The sequence below is a fragment of the Acipenser ruthenus genome, chromosome 25 (genome assembly GCF_902713425.1).
Source record: "Acipenser ruthenus chromosome 25, fAciRut3.2 maternal haplotype, whole genome shotgun sequence".
NCBI classification, from domain to species: Eukaryota; Metazoa; Chordata; class Actinopteri; order Acipenseriformes; family Acipenseridae; genus Acipenser; species Acipenser ruthenus.
The window spans coordinates 14976606-15002771 of NC_081213.1; the positions used below are offsets into that span (position 1 = coordinate 14976606).

A 26166-nucleotide genomic window follows, 5' to 3' on the forward strand; every position below is an offset into this window, starting at 1 on the left:
GGCTTAAGGAAACTGCTGAGGGAGGTCACTGTGAGGCCTAAGATTACTTTAAAAGAACTACGGCGGTCTCTAGCTGAGATTGGGGAAAATGTTGACTGTTCAACAATTTCAAGAGTACTCCACAAACATGGCCTGTATGGGAGGGTGGCAAGAAGGAAGCCATTGCTGAAAAAAAGCCATATGATGTGCTGCATAGCTTTTGCAAAGAAACACTTAAAGGGACACTGCACGCATGTGGGAGAAGGTTTTATGGTCTGATGAGACCAAAGTGGAACTTTTTGGTCTCAATGCTAAGCAATATGTGTGGCGTGAACCAAACACGGCACATCACCCTGCTAACACCATCCCTACAGTAAGGCATGGTGGTGGCAGCATTATGTTTTGAGTATGCTTTGCAGCAGCGGGGACAGGGAGGCTTGTGAAGATCGAGGGAAAGATGGATGGTGCAAAGTACAGGCAGATCCTGGAGGAAAACCTGTTCCAGTCTGCCAGAGACCTGGGACTGGAGAGAACATTCACCTTTCAGCAAGACAATGATCCTAAGCACAAAGCAAAAGCAACAATGGAGTGGCTCAGCAAGAAGAAAGTGAATGTCCTCGAGTGGCCTAGTCAAAGCCCAGACCTGAATCCTATAGAAAATCTATGGCAAGACTTGTAGACTGCAGTCCACAGATGATCCCCAGCCAACTTAAAAGAGCTTGAGCTATTCTGCCAAGAAGAATAGGCAAAAACGGCAGTAATCCAAAACGACTCATGGCTGTTATTGCTGCAAAAGGGGCTTGCAACAAGTATTGACTCAAGGGGTGTGAAGACTTATGCAATCAAGACTTTTTTTATTATTATTTTTAATTACTTTTTGAATATTTCTATAATTGTTCTTTCACTTTAAAAGTGTAGATGATGTTGTGTAGATCAGTGAAACAAACTCCTACTTTAATGCATTTTGAATTGTATTTTTTAGACTTTTTCAAGGCACTGATTATATATATATAATTACACGCAGTAGACCCCCGTTAATCTGTGCAGATTGGGACCAATTTGAGCCCGAATTAGTGAAAAACACGGATTTGAGTTTACAGTTTGGGAATCCTAATTGAAAACTAAAATACAATAATACAAACAAAATATAGTGTCCCAACAACAGTCAAAATACATACTGTAAATTCAAGAAGGTCTGTTTTTATTAATTAAATAGCATTTTATATTAATTAAACGGTTCTAGATTAGGGTAGAGCAGACTGTCTGTAAAAACATAAAACCAGTAAAGTAAAACCCTGATCATCCCCAACCTTGATTTTACAAACATCACCGTGGTAACCCTGGTAATCGTGTTGAGTGATGCTCTTCTGCCATATTATCATTGTCATGAGCTAACAAGCCTTCTATCTGTTTTTAATACAGTACATTATAGTCCAGTCCCGTTTCTGGATTTCATAACAGCACCCAAATGGCACCACTGCAGAATTCCCTTTTCCAAACTGTAAACCTGACCACAAAGAAAGACATGAAAACAACAAAACAGTGATCCATACATGCTGTCACAACAATACTCTTCAAGTTTAACCCAAGAACGGCAATGCCAGAACACTCAGATGGCTACCTTACTTTGGCAGCAGGATAGAATAGTGCTACCTTGTTATTTTTTAGGTTGCATTTGAATTCTGAAGGTGTCGTGCTTGGGAATGCTATTTTTATACCAGCAATTATCTGAACAATTTAACAGGCGTCCCTAATCCTAATTAGTTATTACTTTAAACATAAAATAAAATGCAGATTTAGCTAATCATTATATTTAAACACAACACCCATACTCGGTATTCTTCTAGAGAAGATCTCTTGTAAAAGTTTTCTCTAGTAAAAAGCACAGCATGGTGTAGCAATGCACACTGAAAGTGCGTTACAGCAAGGTCAACTTTATTAAATGCATAGTATAACCATGGGAAAACTGAACATTTACTGTGGTAAATTTTTCTGTTCAGAACAGACCTGCTTTTCAAGAAAAAAATGGCACTTTCAGCAGTTCAACACAAATATAAACTTGTTAAGGCGATTGGATTATTTCCTCAATGGCTAACACGTCTAACTTTGTCTTTATTTGTTATACTAATGCTGTGCATCTCTAACATTCGTGAACCAAATCAGTCAGAACAGTTTTGCTCAGATACACGGAGCATTTATTTAAACCCCTGGAATTCACAATATATTCATTCCTTGGATTAACTTCACCCGCGTTGGCTTTGATTGAGCGAAATTTAAATCTAAAGGCATGAAGGATTCGACTGTAAACTAAGAACCAAGGTTGACAAGTTTAAATGCGACGTACATGTGATTTCACAACTCACAATGCAAGTAAACGGGAGCTGGTGGTAGGCACAGAGTCACAAAGGGGTGCTGTCTGTACTGCAGTATATCGTACTGGTACCCCAGTGAACACAGCTGTGTCTGCTTCAAACTTTGAGCAATGAAATGTAGTGCGCCGAAAGAAAGTAGTGTTCTGACTAGGATAGCCCTCCCTGATGTTGTTTTGATGGTTTTAGATGTTCATTAGAAGCCTGACTCTAAGGCTACATAGACACTGTCTTTGTGAATGCACAGGAAATAGAAACGTGCAATGAAGTTAACCTGGTTCACTACTTCAGTAGGTTAAGCAGACAGCTCCATACAACGCTGAAACTATTTTATATTTACATGTACCTATTTATTATTGTTCTCTGAATCTGTCTTTGCCTGGCTTGGAGCTTGTCTGTAGAATCCCACGTGCTGGGACCGAGCAGTCTTCCTCCTTCTATTCAAAACATGTGACACTGACCTTTCAAGAGTAGGCGGGGCTAGCTGGGCTGCAAGGTCACACTGTCACATGGTTTGAATGGAATGACGAACACTGTTCAGTCCCGGCATTTAAGATTCTCCAGACAAGCTCACAACAAGTTTAACAGATTTTTAGACAAATTATAACAATAGCTACTGAGATTGACACTATAAAATAGTAAGAGAAAAATAAAAAGCGACTAAATGTCAAAGTGGCAAATCTCTAGCAAAGTGAACTTATAATTAAAATAGGACCCCTAGACGTGTAACCCGTGTCACCATTTGTCTTTGCACTGTTCTTAGATTCGAGTTTGAACTGTACAATTAGGACAGTAAAAAAAAATAAAAATGAAATGTGGTGCTCATTCACCTATATTTAATAATGGGCTAAAACAAGTTTCATAAAATACATCTGTAGTAATGCAAAACCTCACATTTTCCAAGCCTGTAATAAATAACAAACTGGGTAATTTCAAAGCACCATGAAATGTTATTTTTTAATGCGTTAGAGGAACTCATTTTCTAGTGACAGTTGAAATAACTGTGTGCACTGTGGACATTATAAGGCAGCACTGCCCTCTTGTGGAAACAAACACAAACTGCACAGCTTCATGATTCCATTCAATCAGTGTTCAGAAAGGCCCTTGAACACACATCAAAAAGTAATTTTAAAATCTTCATGTTCGCAGTTCATTGCACGAGAGTGTTTCTTTGTTAGGTCATTGGGGCGTATTGCTGTATATTATTACTTAATAACGGAATGATTGTAGTTGTAAGCCTACAGCAAAGCTGCTTAAGATCACATTACAGAAACATAGCAACCATTTAGTTCCTGTCAATTCTTGTTTATTCTGTTCCATGAATAAAATATCTAGGCCAGTTGTTTTCCCCTGCCATTTCCCCCAAATGCAGCAGTCTCACTAGTCATGTTACCCTAAAATATGACTTGTGAGGCTTTGTTGGCTTACCAGTTTGTTTATAATGTAGTTGTCTCCCTCCTTGGTGCTCTCTAGCAACTGTTTAGTGCACAGTCACCCTCCTACTAGACCTGCAACCATTTTGTATACGGATAGAATTTCACGATATTTTATCTTGTGAAGCAACAGCCTTCTTAAATATGCACCTTTATTTAGGTTTTCTAATAATTTATGTTACAATTAAAACTATACAAAGTTTCAGGTAGGAAACTACAAACAATAAAGGATTGTTTGACAGGAATCTCTGCAACCATCACAAGAGTCAAGCAGACTTTGGACCACAGAGGTAACTCCACCATTCATGTAAATACTCACTCTGCTGCTGTTACCAATAGTATTCAAGCCAAGTACATTTAAACCTACCTCGCTGCATAGGCCCCAGGTTTCATCACCTTGAATGCTGTTCCTGACAATTTGCTGTGTACGAGTGGTGGGTGGGGTGGGGTCTGGGTATCCACCTTGTATGGAGTGTTTTTTTTACATCACCCAAAACAGTGATCACTTTTATTTTGCGGGTTGTACAACGACTATCGAAGGTCTGCATGTCAATTTGAGGGTCTGACCCACGAAATTAGGATCTGTGCCGTGCTTTTGAGTTGACCTCATCCTCCACCTCAGTTCTGCAGTTTGGTCAGTAATTGAAATAAATGCGATAGACTCTGACTAATCCAAACCAGTTGGTATTGGACCCTGTTCAGATTAGTGATGTGTTCGGATTACTTCCTGATCGTAGTCTGTAACCATACTAACCAGTTTTGCAGACAAATGCAATCCTAAATGTCTATAAGGAGGCTAAAAATGAATGGCGAAGATTGAGTGCGACAGAATGATGGACAAATAGATATGACCTGTGAAGAAGGGTCTTCCTATTTATTAATGAGGACCTTAGAAATACTAGAATTTCTATTTATAGGCTTGCAAGTCTAATTTATATTTCATTAAAAACTCATTTGTAAAAAAAACAGCAGTAAATCTTGTGCACGCTCATCACGGCATTATGATATTGAACTGTCTGTCAGCATGCATTTCATTAGGATATCACAGTTCTCATTATAGGTCAAGTCAGAATGCTGGGGTCCAATAGAACACGTCAACTGTATTTAAATATTTTCACTTTTGTTTAAATAAAAATATCTAACAGCTCAATATCATTTTGATAATAAAACAAAGTTTAAAAAAAAAAAAAAAAAAAAAAAAAAGGTTCTGTTGCCCCTTATCCACCCCTGCACGACTAAATTAGACCCACCAAGAATACTACGTGCAGTTTTGGTCACCTCACTGCAAAAGAAAGATATCATTGCACTCAAGAAGGTACTGAGAAGGGCAACTAGGCTGATAACAGGATTTAATGACATGAGCGATGAGGACAGGTTAAAATAATTTAATCTCTTCAGTCTGGAAAAAAGAAGGGAAAGAGGGGACTTGATTGAAGTCTTTAAAATCATAAATGGTATAAATAAAAGTTAACCGAAGACATGACTTCAAATTTAACACAGAGAGAAGAACAAGGAGGGCATAAATGGAAGCCGAGTAAAAGTAGGGGAGAACGGTGTGCTAACATGAGACGAGTCTTGATGGGCCGAATGGCCTTTTCTCCTTCCCAAACTTCTTTTGTTTAAAATGTTGGAAGACCCTTCTGCTATTCCTAAGCTTGGACCGTCAACCAAATCACTTCAAGACACTCATGACTGACATGAATTGTTTATTACAGAAAATTGGTCCTTTCATAACAAGGTACTTAAAGACTTCTAAAAAACAAAGGATGTACAAATACCTCATGTTTAACTGTATTGCACCGATTAAAGTAAACAGACCAGCAGTGCTCTATATACTAACACAATCAGTGTGAGTTTCAAAAGCAACATACAAACTGAAACACTTCTGTTTTAAGGAACGGCACTTAAGGTAATTGTTTTGAAACAATTATAAAAGAAAAATTAAATCGGCATTGCTGTAGTTTTAAAAACATAAATACCCGAGTATGTTAATACATGGAAATACTGTACTGAAACAGAAGACAGCAAACAGACATTAAGCCATACTGATCCATGGTACAAAATGCTTGACTTCACAGCTGTGGAAAACAGGCCAATGTGCCTTGTTGAGAAGGCATGAATTTATTTGGCGAGATCACTTTCTGTAATTTGTAATTTAATGTTTTTTTTTTTTTTGTATGGCTTATGAAAACAGAAAAAAAAAATTCAACCCATTGGGCTAGATTCTGAAAGCACTTGATTGAGGGTGCTGTAATTAGTCTTAAGTGGTTTCTTAGTTGTTTCAGGGTTCTAATGGGTTTGTGCCAATGATAATCTGGAGTAAAAAGCTTTGAGAATCTGACCCACTGGATGGGAAAAAAAAAAAATCATCAACTTTGCTTTTTTGTTTTTTATATATTACAGACACAGAGTAATCTGTCACTTATCCGAGTGCGGTGGGACCAGAGTAAGGGCGGATATGTTAAAAGTGAGATAAATGAATCTTGTTTTAAATACCATTACACACAATTATTGTTTTGTGATTCAGCTTTTATTTGGGAGCTCCCCTAAATCTCATTTAGAAAGATAGAGGGTATTAAGACAGAGTAGCCGTCTGCCATGTGCATTCGCTGCTGAGTGACAGGCAGGAGATGGAGACGTTGATACGCCCCGCAGGCAAACAGGATTTATTTACATATCCACACACTGAACAGTGCATGTGACACTACCAGTAATGGTAGCGCATGGAGCACATACAACACAGTGTACGGAAACTACAATCTCTGAACTAATCTTCTCTGTTCAGTAATAAACTAACATGGCATTAGAGCATGATCATGGCGGATAGACGGTTAGGGCAGACATGTGACGGGCAGATACAGGATGGATTACTGTGTGTGTGTACATATATATCAATAAGTATTGGAGTCTACAAAATTGCATTCACAAAGTTTGATTACACCATACATAGAAAGAAGCCTTAATACCCATTCATAAAAATAACATAATCGATTCCACAGGAGGCAAGCTGATTGCTGTTAAAGAATATTTCTTGCATTTTTTTTTCAATTTGTATTTATTTTTTATTCCCTGAGTTCATTTTATTTCTATTTCCTTACTGAAATATGCAGCCTCCGCACCTAATGGAAGACAGTGTAGAACAGGGGCAGGCAACATCAGCCCTTCCACTCCACATGTTTGGTGCAACCATAAACAATTTGAACCAATTAAAAAGAATCCAGTTTTAAGGTTTTACTCAATTTATCCTGTTCTGGTCATGTTTTTTTTTTTTAAAGATTATTAAAAGTAGAATTGGATTTGACTCTATTGTATCCTCTACTTATGACACCCACGATCATAAAAGTTATTTTAAAAAAAAGAAAGTAAGGGAACACTCCAAGGGACACTTGCAATATAACAGAGCAATTCATGCAAGAAGAATCTGACATAGGTTTCAATAACTTATTATAGAAAAAAACAAATACAAGACACATGATAGTAGAATGTTATTGATCTAAAATAAGGTTGTGCAGTACAGAATTCCCTTTTAAAAGGTGCTGCTGCAGCTGTGTGGAAAATGTTTCTTTGATCGTGCTGCAGAGTGTTTAGCTACTAGGAATAAGTGTGATACAGAAGAGGGTTTACAAAGCATACTCTACAATCTTCAAGCACAATTGTGTCATTTATTTGCGTGTTGTGCTCAAAACATCACTACAAAGCAATGACTTGAGTGGAGGCAAAGCAGTATTTGGAAGACTATGTGCCATATTTCTGCAAGATCAACGCATCCCTAGGTGGCATGCAAGCTGGTAAAGTTTCATGCGCACAAATGATAACGTTGCAGATTGAGAGACATGTTCCAGAAACTATTAGAATTTATCAGAAACTTTTTTGAAGAATGTTCTTTCTCTCTTCTCAACCTTTCAGTACACGGAGAGACACAACATCTAAATCAATTTGAAAGGGGCACTCTCTATGCATTGTGAAAAAGCATCTGATCACTGCCAAGGTGAATAATACATAACACAGCTGTATGGTAGAACACATTCCATTGATAGACTTCAAGAAATAACGGCTCATTAATATTCGTTTGTATTACAATATATAAAACCGCTGCTGTCAGAAGAAAAATAACTTACTGATCGCACATGATTGCACGCATCACAATCCTGTAGCTACAGGATCTAGCAGAATGCTTGTATTCTAAAGGGTTTTCAACTACAAATCCATACAAATGCACTTCATAGGAATACAATGTAAAGCTATTTAGTGTCTTTGTTGAAAGGCCTTGGTTTACCAATTGAATGTATGTTTAACTGTTTGGTGGCTACTTCTAGTCAAGTTGAAAGTGAATTTCTTGAGCACTCTTTGCGGTGTCAGGCTGTCATACAAAGAGTGCAAGAGGAAATACTCTCACCTTGATTAGAGGGAGCCGCCGAACACTTAAACATATTACAAATCATTAAATCAAATAAAAAAAACAGATGAAAAGCTGTTATTAACGTATTGAATCTGTTTTTATAGAACCTGCTGTGGTTTAAACATTAGAATGCAGCAGCTACACTCTCAGTGATATTATAAGTAATAGCTCCTGTGGGGACGTGACTTATGTCAATTAAACAACTCAATAATTAGAATAAAGGATTATGCATAGGAATCAAATTGCTGGCCTGGAAGACTCGTATGTGGCCACTAGACTGCCATCTTTTAATGAAACACAACTGTTCAAAAAATCGTGCAATTACATTACGTTTTGCATTAAGTATTGTATGCACCCACACAAGGTTTGCAGTATAAACAATTTAGAAAATCGTATAAACAGTTATAGGCTATGCAAGTTATATCTCTATGCAATACTGTTAAAAACGTTACTATAAATCCCTGCTCCTTACCATATCTTGAAATTAATTCTGCGCATTTGAGGTGCATACATTGATTTAGAATCTACTCGAATACTGGGCTTGAAAATGCAGCTTCATAAAAAAGACAAAGATTAGGGAACAAACCAGTGAGGGGATTAATACAATAATACTAGTAATACAACACATTTGAGGGAACTGTATATGGGCAATAGGATGAACTGTTGCTCAGCTTTCTAAATATATTAAGAACCAAGATGTGCAGAATTTTGGATCTGTCCATTCAAACTCAGTATTATAGGTAGGGCTTGACTGACAGCCATCTATTTTGTTTGAGCATCTCAAGTCTATTGATAACCCGAGTGGTTCACCTGGTAAAGGCACAGCCGTGTGGTGTGGAGGGCGAGTCATACAGAGACGGTTCACGTCCTGGCTGCGCGAAGTGGCCAATCTTCGCTGGCGATTCTGAAGGGAGCATCAGATTGGGTCTGGTGCTCCCGTGATTTAAGGAGGCAAAACTAAGACTGGTACACCTCATCGCACCTGCAGGGTTGCCTTTGTCCTTTGCAAAGCTTGTTAGAAAGCTATTTTTGTGGTTTGAAAAAAAAAAAAAATGTGGGACTGCACCAACAATCCTCTAATACACACAGGCCCTTTTAAATAAATAATCTAAAAGTAAGCGGACTGAAATCCATAAATTAGGGTCCCCTTTTGCAAGAGTAACCTGAAGACAACAGGCAAAGTAAAAGCAGCAGGAAAATAATGCAGCACAGCAAAAGGACTGTACTGTTGGAAGCAATATTTTGATCTCTGAACTTTTAGGCACCCAGAACTGAAGTATCCAAGAACTTCTGGTTTCTTTTTAACATGATTTTAAATGAATGCAACATACCTTCATCACACATTTAAAAACAAAGCTCCACAAGAACAGAGCTCAATTTCACCAAAAATAGTTTTAAGCCAGTATTCCTTAATTATTTTAAATCAATATATTTTTATATTTGAAGTCAATGCAGTGGAGATTGCCACCACCCTTAACTGCCCTTTTACAGTAATGCGTATTGGTAAATAAGCAGCATCCTGCTCCTCTTCACAGTCCTTGCATGTGGGAGGCATGAGCCCCAGATCCCTGCAGTGTCCGTGTTCAGAGCAGCCCCACCATGTGATCTATCTGCCTCATGTAAACACTTTTCAAAGGCAAGGCATACCTTCTCTCATCGGGAATCCTGTTGCACTGAAAAGGGAAAGAGAGCACTTTCAAATCTACACCTCCTTATTTTAGATTAAATTGGTTATAAAAAAAAAAAAAAAAAAAAAACACAACATCAGTAACAATCCTCCCCCACCAACAGATGCAAACACCACATCTAAAATCATAGAATCTCGAAACAAAGATGCATGTAAAGTTTATATTTTAATTTACTGTGTCCAGTTATTATTTTACCTCCCATTTTCTCCCAATTTGGAATGCCCAATCGCTTTTCCCCTTACCGCAGCAATTCCCCACATGGCTCAGGAGACCTAAAGGTTCAGTGGGCGTCCTCCGATCCCACGACCAAGCTAGCTTCCGTTTTCACCCAGGAACTCGAGAGAGGATGTCAGTGAGCTACCGACCTCTGGAGCACAATGGCCAGCCCTGCAGGTTTTGCCACCATAACCCATGGGAGTGTCAGAGCCAATGCAAAGCTCCCTGCGGAAGCCCCAGCAAAGATCTGCCTACTTCGCACAGCCAGGATTCGAACCTGCACTGTATGACACCCCCTGTGCACCACACACCTGCACATCTACCAGGTGAGCGACTCAGGGGCTCATGCCAAGTTTCAATTTAAGGTGTGCCTACATCTACATCTGACATTAAATGGATCTTAACTGGATGTATCTTCACAGTTATCATATTATATTAATACACCATATTAAGTTGTACTGCCCTTGTGATGTCAAAGCCATTTTGCAGGGGCAATCAAGATTGGCTTGAGCACTCGAAAAACTTTTATTAGCGCAAGAAAATGTAAACGCATCCAAGAAATCCAAATTTGACTTGGCTCTGTTAAAATTTTATCTAACGGAGATAGGAGCGCACAGAAATCAAGAAGAAATACCCGTATCCGAGCGAAACACAGACCTGACAAATTTAAGTTTCTGCTTAACGAAAAAAGACGGCAGCAAGTATGAACCTGGCTCTCTGTGTAGGCTGAGCTCCCTCAGCCTGCTGTTGTGGAAGCTGCTCTCTCTCCTTGCGTTGGTTTGAAGGGGCCAGGCTCCCCAGAGGCTCCAGTCAGACTGTAAGGCCAAGGATTGCTGCCTAATTAAAAGCTCCATTTCCTTGAGCTACATGCTTTGGCTTTTCTTACAGACTTGTAGGTGGCATCTTTTTAAAGATTGCTACAATACTACTCTGAATTCAATACTTGTTATTGTCATGTATGCATTACAAAAAGAGACGGCAGTCAGTATGAACCCAGAAAGGCACGTTCTATTCTTGAACATCATATTTTATCATATTTCTAAAATCCATGTAATATAAATAAAACATATGGGCGGCACTGCATTTCCAGAAAATATTTCATCTCAGGTTTCTGCGCCATTTCATAAAGCACTCAAGCTTCGCTCTTCGGTTCATGTCACAAACCCCTTGATGAAATATTCTCTCAATGCACTGCAGCCCATATATTATTCTATATATATTCTCCATCACTCCACATTGTTGTTTCTGTTTAGATTATTATTTGCAATGCTTACCAAAAAATCTGAAAAAAGGTACATTTTATTGAGGATGATGAAGAGGGGTGCGCAGAATGCATTGAAGGAGGTTATCTGTGATTTATTTTTCTAATTTGAACATGCAACAATACCGGGGTCTATAAAACAGTGTATGCTATCTATAGGAGCGAGTAATACAACAAACTCATTACAAGAGGAAGCGTTTTACACTGGTGCGCGGCTGAATCTGAAATCTACGATAATCTATATATTTCAGGGGCACAAAACTCTGATCGCATGTGGACCACTTACACTGTGAACAAAAACTGGAAAACGAATCCCAGAAATGTAAGTCATTTTAAAAATCGAACCTTCTAGTTTCATGTGTAAAGTGATGAACCCCCTCAGAACAGCACATATTCAAAAAGCAGTCAACTCTCTGCACAATCACAGCTCCTCTGAAACTTCTAACCTGTGTTTCCCACATTGCTTGTACACTTACATTAATGCTGGTATTGGCTGGCCTGACTTCAGGCTTTTCTGTGTTGGCAACGACCACTTCATCCTTCCAAACCTTTTCTCGGAACCGCTTGTCTATCGGCACAACATGTCCCTCAGTAGTGAAAATGTATTTATTCTCAGATTTGTGCAAAGGGTTATCTTCATCAAACAGCTGAAAGGCAACGATAGAAACCATTTAAATGCCAAATCTTTAAGCTTGTAACATACTGCAGAATACACTCATGCATACATACCAAAGTTTTTTTTTTTTTTTTTTATAAAGAAAAGGTGCATATGAGACACCCTGCATATCAAACAATGTTTCTACAAAAATTCACAAAACTGTTCTTAGAAATGGTAAACTATTGGTCACACTTGTATCCTTCAGCTTTATGACAATAAATAATTTTCTGCCTAAAGTCTTCAGATAGCTTTTTACTCCCTCCCCACAATCATATTGACTCATTGGTAATGACAGCAATCATCCTATATCTAACCCGTTTATACTCTAAGAAAGTTCACCTACAATCCAGCATTTTCTAGACTTTTCTAGAATTAGGTTCTGCATTATCATATTGAAATTTCTAGCACCTTGTAGACAATACTATCATAGCATCAAAGGGTATGAATACTTTTGAATTAGCATTTTTGGAGTTTGCTGAATTTTTTTTTTCCTCATCCACAAAAGCAAAACTTTTGATACAAAAGATTTTTCCTAAAATTCTTTGTTTTCAAGAAATTTCTAGAAATTATAAATTTCCATTGGGTTATGTAAACGATGGATGGATGGATGGATGGATGGATGGAATCGAATCTCCGGCAAAGGCAGCAATGTGGAGTAGTGGTTAGGGCTCTGGACTCTTGACCTGGAGGGTTGTGGGTTCAATTCCAGATGGGGGACACTGCTGCTGTACCCTTGAGCAAGGTACTTTACCTAGATTGCTCCAGTAAAAACCCAACTGTATAAATGGGTAATTGTATGTAAAAATAACGTGATATCTTGTAACAATTGTAAGGTCACCCTGGATAAGGGCATCTGCTAAGAAATAAATAATAATAAAATGGTGACTTCATACAGCCAGGACATGAACCAACGCTCCCCTGACTGTATGACTCGCCCTGCACACCACGTGGTAGTGCCTTTACCTTATCATATCTAGCATGAAGGCAAGGTAGAACACCCAAAGCAGAAGGAGGGCTACAGCTGGAAAGCAGGAACATTGTTTTTCACACCTTATATTTAACATATAAAAACTATGGATATCTAAACATAGGGACTAAGATGTACTGCTTTTGAAATACAAAAAAACACATACCAGAAACAAATATTTACATGTCTCGCTGAGAAAGAAACTCTCCATCCTGTCTTCCTTTGACTTTTCGACAACATGATGCAGAGTGGCGTACCCACATCTATGAAAAAGGGAACAGCTCAGGAGGATGCTAGCCCTTCGGAGAATCAGCCAAAGGCTGTCTGGGTTTTTACACAACAGCACTGCAGTCTCCCTGCATACAAATTATTACTGAAGATACCAAATGGCTGCAAAGATATTAAAAAAAAAAAAAAAAAAAAAGTGCAGAGTGCTCTTGAATCTTATTTATAGAACAAATATTTACTGCATTATAGCAAAACTGCAAGACTATAGTATTATGCTACTGGTGTACAGAAATGCTTTGCTACATATCTCCTTGTCCGGTCAGATTGTAATTGATTATGAATTCCCAGGTTTGGTTTTTAATTGATTAACTAAGGGATAAACAATAAGAGGTGAAAGCGGTAGTGGCATGAGAAACTGTTTATCATTTGAACACTGATTCAGAATTTGGAGTGGTTTATCCCACATAAAATATTTGTAGTTAAACTTCATTCAAAATGTCATTGCCAATTTCAAATTTATCTATATACAAAAATCTAGTTTTCAATTGAATTGAAAAATGAATCAATTAAAACAGGGGCTGCATGCGGGCCAATGGCGGCCCATCTGAGGTTTGGTGGTGGCCCCTCAGAGTTTCTTTATCAATGTATTACATTTTAAACAAACATTAATTAGATCCACCGCCTCTGCATTTGCGCAGCCAGCTTCTGTGTTGTTGTTGCTGGAGTGATTCTCACACCGCACGCAGTCTGTCAATGGTTGCTAGGCAACAGTAATGTTTAATGAAAATAGATTAAACCTGCATGTGTGTGTTATGGCTGCTTTTGGTGGGAATCCACGTACCTTCAAAATACTATTTGTGCACTTATTTTTCGTTGGAGTTTTTTTTCTTTTCTTTGAGAAAGACAGAAGTAATAGGCAGCTATTAAATGTAAATGAAACCCATTTAAATAGTTATTTACTTTGCTGTTGCACAGATTAGTGTTAAGTACTGTTTGAATTCTGTGTGGTTTTACATTGTGAATTCTGTGCGGTTTAATATTGTTGATAGCAGTGGTATAGTGGTAACGTCTTTGTTCAAAGATTTTTTTTTTTTTTTTAATAAATACAATATAATTGTACTCCATGCTTTGCCCAGCGTGTTTCTGTAAGTTTGTTGGTATTGTGTAGGTATTACAATCTGAGAATTGAGTCAAATTGTTCAAGCTGTTTTGCGGGCCTCCAAAGCGGCCCCTGGTTACGTTGAGGTTGCCTCCCTTTAATTAAAAGATCAACGGGTGGCGTCTGAAATGTTTTAACTCTGTTCAGTCATAATCTTCATAAGCAACTTTACATAATGAACGGCAAAGACCAACATAAAGGAGAGGTCTTCTGCTTACTGTTGTACATTCAGGGACTTTTGAAAGCGAGGAAAATGTGAACATGGTATCCATCAGCACTTACCTGACTTTGGTATATTTTTCAAGGCTCTGGAGAATATCCATTCCCACATGGAGATAGAAAGGGTTCTTGGTGGCCTGGGTATCAAGAACAAAACAAAAAGAAAAACATGAAACCTGTCTTTCAGAGGCAAATTTAAGATTAGGTAAGCATAAATTTAAGCAACTGCAAGACTGGACACTGAGAAAAAAAACTAACAAGTGAATCTATGGAATGCAATAATAAGGTTACCATAAGAAAGACTTATGGCAAGGAGGTACTAGCCAAGGCACTGCTTACTACGGCTTCTTCCTAATAAATGCAATTCCCTGTATGCTTCTCCCTTGTTTTAAGAACATACCTGGTAAAGAAGATATGTGGATTCCACTAGTTCAGGTCTCAGTGGATAAAACAGGACATCAGGTGCCTGGAGCTGCCAGTTATATCTCTCCGGGAGGGCGCCAAAGCGTTTCCAAATGGCGTAATAAAAGGCATGAAGGCAAATTGCATTTTCAACGTCACCACTTAACACCTGCAACTCAATTAAACAAACAAATGTCAGAATTGTGAGACATGGGTTTCAATTTGAGAAACCCGTACTAAGAAACACCAGTGTATTTCAAGTTCAAATCTATGGCGTCACTTGTTATTTTTACATGTATTTATGTTTTTATTTTGTTAGATAATTTTCTGATGGTGAAAACAGAATGTCTATAAACGGGAACACAAAAAAACAAAATCAGTATTCTACAATTTAGCATTTATTGTTTTTTCAGGAAAGCATTTAAATAATTAAGGAACATTTGTTGTAGAATAACTCTTGAATTTTTTATGAATTTTTTTCTGCTTTAATAAATTGTTTAATTGTGAAATAACTTGAAATACAGTACCTATTGAAAATAAGATTACCCCAGGTATGTACAAGAATGTACATAGCATTTGTTTTAGAATCTGTGAATCTTTTATTAGCATTTTCTTTGAGGTCTGGAAAAGAGATGTGAAATGTGGGAGTCTTGGTTACCTACCCCTTGCAAACAAGTTTTTACATTATTATTAAAATACTGCACCTGGAGACCTGGAAAAAAAGCCTGAAGCGAGTCTATCCATGTGTTCATTATCTGTCCATTAAACATGTTCACATTCACATATAGCGGTGGATCCCCTTCTCCTTCATTGCAGGCTTCTCGTCTGAAGTCCAAACAGAATTCAAGAAATTATTTACATTAGATATAAATGAGGAACAGTTTACAAGAAAACAGAAAAAAATAGTCAAAAGCAAAGATAGTCTGAAGTCAGCTTGAACCAGTCATGCTTAAAGTGAAATTTGTAGCCAGGTACCTACGGTTTCAAAAGGTCTACTATTGAATTTCAAAACGTAACCAGAGCCAAACCTAAACAAAGTGTGGTTTCAGCTGCATTGTTGTAAAGCAATACTTCTGCAAATGATCAGCCGGAGTGTCAAAATGGTTTATAAAGGTCAATGCAATTGCACCAATTACATAGGCAGCATTTGTTTTAACACTTTACATACCCGTTTAATACCTTTTTCAGAATGTAAAAAATATATTTGATACTGGGCAGCAAATGGTTAAAACAGCAAAATAATATGACAATGTAATGGAACTTTTTGCAGATAATTAAACGTCTGTTTGCTTCATCATACCCTCTCCTGAGATGGCTCTGAATACTCTCATAAGCAGCATTAAACATCTTGTGATCCTCTTTGTCTCCGAAAAGGATGTAAGACTTCAGCAGATACTCGTAGAAAGAATCCATGCCTGCTCCCAGACCGCTCTGCTTGCTAACCCACTGGCCAGTCTGAATGTTCACCACATTACCTGCATCAGATCAACCAAGACGGCATTACAATCCAAAACAAGCAGATCACTAACACTAACATGTTTGCATATATCTGTAGAATTGCTTATTAAATTGTGATTAAACATGATTTTAATTTAGTTAAATCGCCAATTGTATTATTTTCTCCAATTATTTATAGGCTCAGCTCACTGCTACCACCCCTGCGCTGACTCAGGAGCGGCGAAGACGAACACACGCTGTCCTCATCCGACCGCTGTGTGTGCCGTCAGCCGACCGCTTTTTTTCACACTGCAGACTCACCGTGCAGCCACCTCAGATCTACAGTGTCGGAGGACAACGCGGCTCTGGGCAGCTTACAGGCAAGCCCGCAGGCGCCTGGCCAGACTACAGGGGTCGCTAGTGCGCGGGGAGCCGAGGACACCCTGGCCGACCTAAGCCCCCACGCCCCCACCCCCCCACCGGCGCTCGGCCAATTGTGCGCCGCCCCCTGGGAGCTCCTGTCTATGGTCGGCAATAGAATAGCCTGGACTTGAGCTGGAGACCTCCAGGCTATAGAGCGCATCCTGCACTCCACTCGGAGTGCCTTTACCAGATGCACCACCCAGGAGCCCCTACTCACATACTTTACAGTGTTATAGCTGTAGTACGTGTTGGTGTGTAACTGCTGTTGCTAATATATAAGACTTACCTAGTAAGCCAGTCTCATTACTGCGTAGTTTCCAGAGTGCCTTCACCGCCCTTCGTGCCACCCATTCGAAGGTTGAATCCCCGACCAGGCGGCTGAGGATCCCAAACTCCACCAAGAGCGACCCAGCTCCGGCAGTGCAGGTTTCATTGATACTGTCCGGGGGGACTCCTCTCTTTAGGTTTACCTTAGAGCAGGTCAGAAAACAGAAAAAGGGGTTCATCTTCAGCCTTCAGTAGAGAAACACCATGTACCCTTCTCTACAGTAGTTTGGTCACAGTCTGTCAACACTCAAAGTTTTTCATGTAAGAAAAATAAAACTGCCAAGTAGAGGAAGATAATAGACTAGAACTACCTCTCTCTGTTTCTTACTTGTTCTGTAACTTTCACTCGTGAGTTTACACAAAAAATGGAGCAAACTATATCCTAAAGAAAACGACTTTGATACACTTTTCACAAAGCCCAGTTACATTTAAGGTTGTGAATAGTTACCTGGTTTTAAACAAAAGAATTGTATTTACAATTTTACAAGCAATGTAGATTTGAATGTTGAGGCAATAGCGATAACAGATTTGATACAGTTTTAGATAATTAGATACACAGATTTTATTTCATAGTCAATCTAATACAACATCAAATATATCATAACTATTACCTTTATTAACACAGCAAAAGCAAATCTCTTACAGGAGTGATTACAGGTGATTGTCAAACCCTTTAACGAGTAAAGACCTGCCTACCCGAGGGTATGGGATTCCTGTACTGGTATTCTCAAATGCAGGCAGAAGTCTCACAGCTAGGTCGTGCGCCAGGTGTAAAAGCTCATTATCATAGTCCTGCAGCCCCACGTTACCGAATGGCTGCTTGGAGTCAGTCAGGAGAATATGAGCAGAAATGAGACCTCCAAGAATCCTGTGGAGAATGAAGCAGATTGTAAAGGGGGTGTAACACCTACACTGTGTGTAGCGCAGATCCTCATATAACACCACTGCTTGTATACTAGCCTGTCAAAAACATTATGGTTAACCGTCATTTACCACACATATAACAAACAACCAGTTAATACAGTAACATATAGATATTCTTCAAAAACGAGTAAAGGGTTGTGTTTCAATTTGAAAAATCGCATTTCAGAAGCAAAGGAAAAACTAATTAGAAAAACTAGCTTTATTATATCATGGCAGTAAAAGCTGTGATGCATGCTGCAGAACTTTACTTTAGACACAATACAACCAAAACTGTCCAGACACCTGCACCTACTGTTAATTCAGCAACCGTCTTTAGCTGTTACAAAGCAAGCGTACAATATGGAATCGGAAAAGATCTGGGAAACAGTCCGATGTAACCTAAATGGGCCGATTGCATTTGAAGAGATTTAAATGAACACATTCCGTTATTATAAATATGATGTTTTTTGTATTTACAGAACAAAACTGATTGCCAGGCTAAGCCAGCACTTTATAAAACAAACACAAATGTTATAATGACACAAGGCCACTCCAGGGCAGGCTCTGCGGTCACACAAAGCACTTCTTTGGGTGTGCATTACTTGACAACACTATACACTCCATGGGGACTGCAATAAACACTGTGACAGTACTTTACATGCTTAAAAAGTTCATTTAAAACAGACAACCACCTTAAAAATGACAAGAATATTTAAAGCAGTCTTGCCATTATGGATAGCTGACTACAAGTTCCTATGGAAACATGCCTTTGTGCTTTGGAGACCACAAACAGATAATGTCCTCAGAGATTCCCATGTTTTACACATTGGTGGAATATTTTCTTTTTGTAACACCATCCTCCACTAGGGCTGCTATGATTAAATCCTCATTATATACATTGATATAAATACTAGATAATCGATCCAATAATTAGATTTTTGTAACACGCATAGTTAATAACATTATTTAAGTTTCTCAACGAAAACGCACCGAACGCTCTTCTTTTCCTGCTCGTGTTAACTAGCATCCGATTTGCTGGTCCCATCCTACCAGTGAATCAGTTTTGAAAATGCTTTGCAAGTACGCCCCTCTGTGTTCAACATAATAAAAAAAAAAAGCGCGCTGCCTTGAATCCAGAGCAGGACGACAGGCTTGTATTCCTGGCAAACAGCCTGTAAATAAATTGTGCACATTGAAGAAAACTGTATATAGTCTTAGGCAGGGATTTCCACATTGTGTGTTTCACAGATAGTGAAGATTAGGTGGTACAGTATTAACAAGATGTAATGCGTGATGCTGCAGCTGTCACTGAATAAAAAAAAAAAAAAAAAAAATTTCATGAACTTGTCTAGTTTATATAGATTACATTCCAAAGTACTGTAACCTGTTTGGAATAAATATTTTAGTAACACCCCTGTAGTATGTTAAACTTGCTTTAGGCTTGTTGTGAATGTTGTTGTGTCTTTTTTTTTTTTTTTTTCTTCTCCTGACGCTACCAAGGCGTAATTACCTCTCACATTCAATTGTTGTGCACAACCTTTTACTTAACTGCAATGATACTAAAATAAATCATGTCGAGGGGAGAGGAACGGAGCGAAAATGTATGTGGGCGGCACAATCATCAATATTTACTCGAACAATTATATTTTGTGTGCCCAATTAATCGATTGCTATTTTGAGGCTTAACTGACAGCCCTATTCTCCACTAATAGATAGCAACACTCTCCAACTCACTTTTGTAAAAAAATAATACCTGCTTATACCTTGTTAAAAATATGTTTTATAGACAAAGAGCCTTCTGTAATGATGTATATGTACATTATATCAGTATAGAAGACATTTTCGTATTTATAAATCACTTTTCCTGACACTCACAAGAAACTGATATATAGTTAGATTGTTATGTACAGATGTACTGCATAATAATTTATAGAATGTGAATGATAAAAAGGACTGTCACTGTGGGTAATATAAAAAGTATTTTTCTATTGCATTCTCTGTTATTAGGTAAAACATCTTATTCTATATTAAAATACAGAAGTCATAAAATTATATGTAAAAAAATGTGCTACTCCATACAAGGCACTAAGTAAATAAAGTATAGGAAAATGTCTCCCCTGGCACAGCTGTAAATAGAAAAATCTGAAGTTGACCCATGACCTACATGCACCATATTTACAGTAGCTGTGGTTTTGCACAGTTGTGGTTACCCATGAAACACACGACTGTGCGTTAGTTAGTCCTGGGTTCCTGGAATTTTGTGTCTCCAAGTCCATTTGGGAGCTCTATAAAACCCCTGTTCTCATAGAACCCGTGGTGCATCAACAAGAGCTGACTCAGTGTTGTGCTTCATGAACCTGGTGATCATGTGACAACAATATTGTGAATGAGGGCCTTCAGCTCCAGCACTGTAACATACCGGTCATTACGAAGCGTCTCTAATAAACGCCCAGAGACTGCTGTGGCAGGTGGAGATGTCAGGAATGCTTCTATCACTCTGTTGTAGGACTGGTACAAAATACCCATTGTACAGCACATACTGCACAGTACATTCCATGTAGTTTTGATAACGTAATCAGTTAAATGTTGGGTAACTTAATACAGACAAACACTTTACTTTCAAGAAGTCTGTTAATGTATTCGTCCTTTATTCTCGTTTGCCACTGTAAATTTGCATGGTAATTTTGCAGTTTTCCCATGCTTATACTGAGCATTAACCATAGTTATGCTATGGCTTGCTTTGATTTTTCATAGGATTTACCATACCTTACCTATGCATTTTCATATTGGTTTGTTACACTTCGCGATGCTGTTACTATGGTAAACTTTTAGAAGGATGGTCTTAACATATTGGGCCATATTCACAAAGCATTTACCACCATGCTTGCACCTTGCACCTGATTTTTAACAGCAACATTCTGTTTTCTTTTTAGAGAAATAGATGTTAACTTAGCATAGTGGTAAATGCTACAAGAATATAGCCTACGGTCTGAAAGTAAAACTGCTTTTTTTCCTGACATATCACATATTTTCAAATGTAACTGAAACATTAGGTGTAAGTGTACTTTTAAAACATCATATTACATATTCTCAGCAGCTACTTGTATCATTTTGGCTGCAAGTATTTCATAACCCAGTGCTGCAAACACCAACCAGTGTCACATACACGTGCTGGGAGAGGACTCCTCTATGGCTCATCATTCCCAAGCCAAGCTAGTCAAAATGAACAAATAGGATAAAGACAATCAACTCCACATAAACCAAAGCTAAATACTGTAACCATTAACGCAAATGAAAGCACTGTGCTATTAGAGAACTTCAGGTTTCAGGTGTTGTGCAAACTGTGAAATATCTATGTCTTAATCTGGGTCAACGAACCAGGTAGAAATGTGTGTAGAAATGTAACTGACCTGATATTGGCCTCAAACACTTGCACAGTCGAGTCTTTGTCAAAGGAGACCGTCTCAATCACCAGCTTGACAGCTTTATGGAACTCTGAGACATTCCCCATCACCTGAAACAAAAGACACAAAAATCCTCGGTACATCACTGCACTTAGTCCAAGAACACAAACTGTGAACAACGTGTAGCTTGAAAATCAGAATGACAACACACTGACGTAGGTTACTGTTTTAGCATCATTTTAGTGTCTTAACATATTGTATTTTATGCAGCTATATATGGTGGTAACCAAACTGCAACAATTTGGATTTAATGACCAATTTGTTTTGGCTTAGGAGCCATTGTCTGGAGCGCTGTCTAGGCTGCTGGTTGACAACAAAAACCCATGAATCCTAATCAAAATTGCACAACATCCTACACTTTGGCCTTGACAAGTTTGGTGGCCTTCGTGCCCTCTACAAATGTATTGAACTGAAGGCCATTAGGGCCTTGCCCTTTTTCTTGCCAATTGAGAGCCCTGGTACTGTATAGTATAATAACATGCCACTGTGGCACCATTACCTATTCTGTGTGAATTGTGTACAGAGTAGGCTACGGCAAAAAAGAAGACGCGCTAAAATAATTTTGTTTCAATTTTTAATACTCATTCATTATTTCCGCATTGTACAGTAATGTGTACACTACAGCAGCATGACTTATTTTGTGTTACCGGTAGCCTACAGGCTAAAGTAAAAAGAAAGTGTGCCAGGTATTCTTATGAGTTTACTACCGCACTGTATAGAACGACTGTACAGATTCCTGTTTTTACATAATGTAGTGTTTACAGAATACACATTAATATTTCAGTACAAAGACTTACACATTTCAAATTAAATTAAGCACTATAAAATGTGTTTTATTTGTTTTTATTTTTTAATTCAGACACCTCATTATTTATTTTGCACAACCTGTCTGTCTCCCGACGTGTCCGTTTTATCGAGGGGCCTCTGTAATAACAGAGCTGCCACAGTGCTCCTCGAATCTAGTTACCTACAGGAGCTTTTGTGAAACCCTGGGTGCTTAATGCAAGGGGAATGACATATCTGACTGAATAGTTTGTAGCCACAAAGTAAAATTGATCTAAACAAGATCTGGATGTGATAATGATGAAGAAGGTAAGAAAATGTATTGATTTAAAAGCCTTGGTTATTCAGTTTTAAAAAAAATAATAAAATAAAAAATAAATAAATAGCTGAATAAAACTACAAAAGGTAATGATTTATTGTGTGTAAAAAAGTAAAGTTGACAACTCACCACCAACGTGTCCAGTATGTCAATCAGAGTCAAAGAATAGTTCCCCAACACATCATTAATGTTGATGTTTGACCTGGAAAGACAACAGCTTTGAGTGCAGGAGAAAGAAGATTGAATCGGTCAAAACAGACAGCATTGTGGACTCTGAGCCTGCAGGATGAGCGTAGGAACACAAACACACCAACATAAAGCAGAAATTATGCAGAAGATCAAGTCTAACCTGTTCAGACACACTAACTGTGGTTAAAACTGAGACCTACATTTCCCAGTCTCACTCATAACAAACAGGAATTCACAATGCATTTCAAAAGAGTATTTGCATGTAAAATCTCATTCCTCTTAAAGCCGTCAGCCTCTGACTGGCATCTACAACTGTATGTCGTATTCTTTCACATCGCCATGTGGTTACTTTATAAGCTGCATCTTTTCAAAAATATTATTTTACTACTACCAAATACATTAAAACAAATCACTAATACTGGTATGTAGGATGACAAGCAAAGCAATTAAACCTGTACATGTTACTAGATACAGTCGTAGACAAAGGTATTGGCACCCTACACTTACTATACCATAATTCAAGGTAATAGGTTAAGGACAAGCATTTAGTCAACTTGAATCACTTTTTAATAAAACAAAAGCAAAACACAATGTGTAATAATTTATCAAGAAACAAACTTATTTAATTTGAAGTATGCGTTCATGACAAAAGTATCGACACCCCTGCTTTAGTATTTTGTGTGTCCTACGTTTGCTTTCTTAAGGTTTTCAGACTTTTCTGATCATTCTTAACCAGTATGTTGCATCTTGTTGGTGAAATCTGGGCCCATTCTGTATTACATATTTCCTTCAGCTCAGACAGATTGGATACACAATGCTTGACTACGGTTTTATTCAGATCACTCCAAAGCATGTCTATTGGATTTGGAGCTAGTGACTGCAAAGGCTACTCCAGAACATCTTCCTTTTTCTTCAAGAATTCAACAGTTGACTTAGCCATATGCTTTGAGTCATTAATAATAAACTGTGAGTCAGCCCATGAACAGATGGTATCATTGTACTTTGTAGAATGTTTTGATACATTATTCGATCTTAAATCACATGAATGTCTCCAGTCCCTGGATTGCTAAGACACCCCCATATCATGATCAAACCACCTCCATGTTTAACTGAAGGCTTTCCCCTTTTTCTCCAAACATACTGTTTTTAGGGAAAAGTTCTATTTGTCTCATCAGACCAGGAATTGGTATTGAAGAATGCTTCAGATTTCTATTAATATCTAGTTGGCAAATGTTTGATGGTTTGTCTTAAGAATTCTCTTTTAAAGTAGTTTGCAGCGAGGTCTACGTTCACACAACTTTTCTGTGTTCAGGTGCTTGTGTACAGTTCTTTCGTGCACCATTATACCTAATGCTTCTAAATCTTTCTTCAAATCCTGTTGGATTTTTTTTTTTAGCTGTTCAGACGACTCTCCTACCTGCTGTACTTAACATAACATTCTGAATAGCTTACACTGCCATAAACAGATAGTCCATTCCCACACAGCTGTCCGATGTCAAGCCAATTAAACTTAACTAGAACTCGAAAGCAAAATTCATTTGGTACGCGTTTTGATATATTGTTTATGTTGCTTCCTCTGAAATTACAGGAGTAAAAGTGGAAACTGAGAATGTAAACATCAATTACAGTTTACATAGTGCGTGGGACAAGCAAGCAATACACTAGTCTAATATAACATAGCGATACCGCAATAAACAAAACAGAAGTATTCAACACAAAATATTATTTTAAAGACACTGCAGTGACAGTAAACGCGATTAATAACAATAATAATAGTATGGGTTTTAAAACATAAAAATAAAAATGACACTTACGGATTTAGTACATCGGGTCCCCTGCCTTCACAGTCAATCGGGTTCAGTTCATCTTCGGGAAAAGCGTATTTCATGTAATTGTCATATCCAAAATAAAACATTTCTTTCGCCATGTCCTTCATTTTTACCTTCAGGTTATCCGGAAAAGAGTTGTATTTTTGGGCGTACTCGTCTTTACCGTCCTCAAAGTAATTAAGGTAAGAGTTTTTCGAGGTATGTTTAACATTTTTCGACCAGGTCTTGCTATCCCCATTCTGTAGATTATGATTCAGCCACGAAGGGTTTTCAAAAGCGACTTTCTCGTTTTCGCCGTAAAGGTCCACTTTTTGAGAATGGAAATTCTGATAAAAACCCAATCCGAAAGTGAACCACAAGACACAATTGAGTGCCAGTCTGAACAGGAGCAACCCAATTACTATAGATCTCCATTGCATGTTTGCCTAGAACTGACCCTCATCATTTTTTAATTTCAAAACTGAAGAAAACGAAAGTTTGGTCGCGTTTTACGTTCCCTTTTACCCGAATTCTGGTTCCTGTCAAACAACGAACCCCTCCCCCCCTTGCTGGAATCTGATTGGATTCCTATATGGTTGGTCACGAGACCTGGCTGTAAATTGGAACACTCTGATTAGGTCTGACAAGTGCCCGTCTTTCTCGAGCGTTTGAGTGACGTGGCAAGCTCTTCATTCAATAAACAATAGGAACTTTCTGACCAATTGCAGTGACCGCATTGCTAATAGCCAGTAACACGTAGACTATAGTATACTGGGATTTGTAGAAATGCAAAATAGAAATTAATCAGGTTCAATACCGTAAGAACTAAATCAGGTTTGCAGAAGAGCTGTTCCTCTTTTTTGTACCGTGTGCAGCCAACATGCACGTATGACATCACAACGGGCTGATACCATTATTTTCATTGCTAGGTTGTATTCCATTGATTTAAAGGTAACGCAATGGTGGTTTTGCTGTAGCATTTTACTGGAAACAATCGAGCTGATGCGTCTTTTACACATTACACAATACATTCGTAGATTTAGATATTATTAGATTAACTGTGATATAAAACATTAGTCTTCTTCGGGTGTATGTGGAAATTGAAATTGAATTTGTTTTGTCATTTTCCACTTAAACCCCCAAAACTTAAAATATATTATTACTATTACCTTAACACGGCAAAACCAATTCTGCTTCAAGAATACATTGGTCACATTGCCATTAAAAAAAAACAAAAAAAAAACACCAGCCACACTGTGAGACCAAAGTGTGTTCTATATATGACGGGTGTTTTATTTATTTTGTCCAAATTATTCATTCTAGTTTGAGACCCAAAGAAATTATAGATATTTATTTTCATAACTGGTTTTAAAGTCTATGTAAGAGATTACATCCAGCAGTTCTAATAAAAACTTAATAAAAACAAAATGACTTTAATACTGTAACAGTATCTGTAAGCTGTAACCATTTTGTTTTCCTGTTTGTTTGAAAAAACATTGTTCATTCAGATCAGTAGCACACCTATTGTTTGAGAT

At 38.0% G+C, this 26166-nt stretch overlaps 1 protein-coding gene across 1 annotated transcript; it reads right to left on the minus strand.

Moving 5' to 3' along the window:
* Window positions 1–5470: 5470 nt before the first annotated feature.
* Window positions 5471–25207, minus strand: LOC117411736 (ER degradation-enhancing alpha-mannosidase-like protein 1). Its single transcript, XM_058999424.1, has 12 exons — window positions 24638–25207; window positions 22764–22836; window positions 21479–21582; window positions 17862–18033; window positions 17125–17308; window positions 16279–16453; window positions 15683–15803; window positions 14977–15147; window positions 14640–14713; window positions 13137–13233; window positions 11822–11992; window positions 5471–9853 (listed from the first exon to the last, which is right to left on the minus strand). The coding sequence occupies exons 1-12, from the start codon at window positions 25069–25071 to the stop codon at window positions 9764–9766; spliced, it is 1866 nt and encodes a 621-aa protein (XP_058855407.1). The 5' UTR covers window positions 25072–25207; the 3' UTR covers window positions 5471–9763.
* Between the last annotated feature and the right edge of the window lie 959 nt (window positions 25208–26166).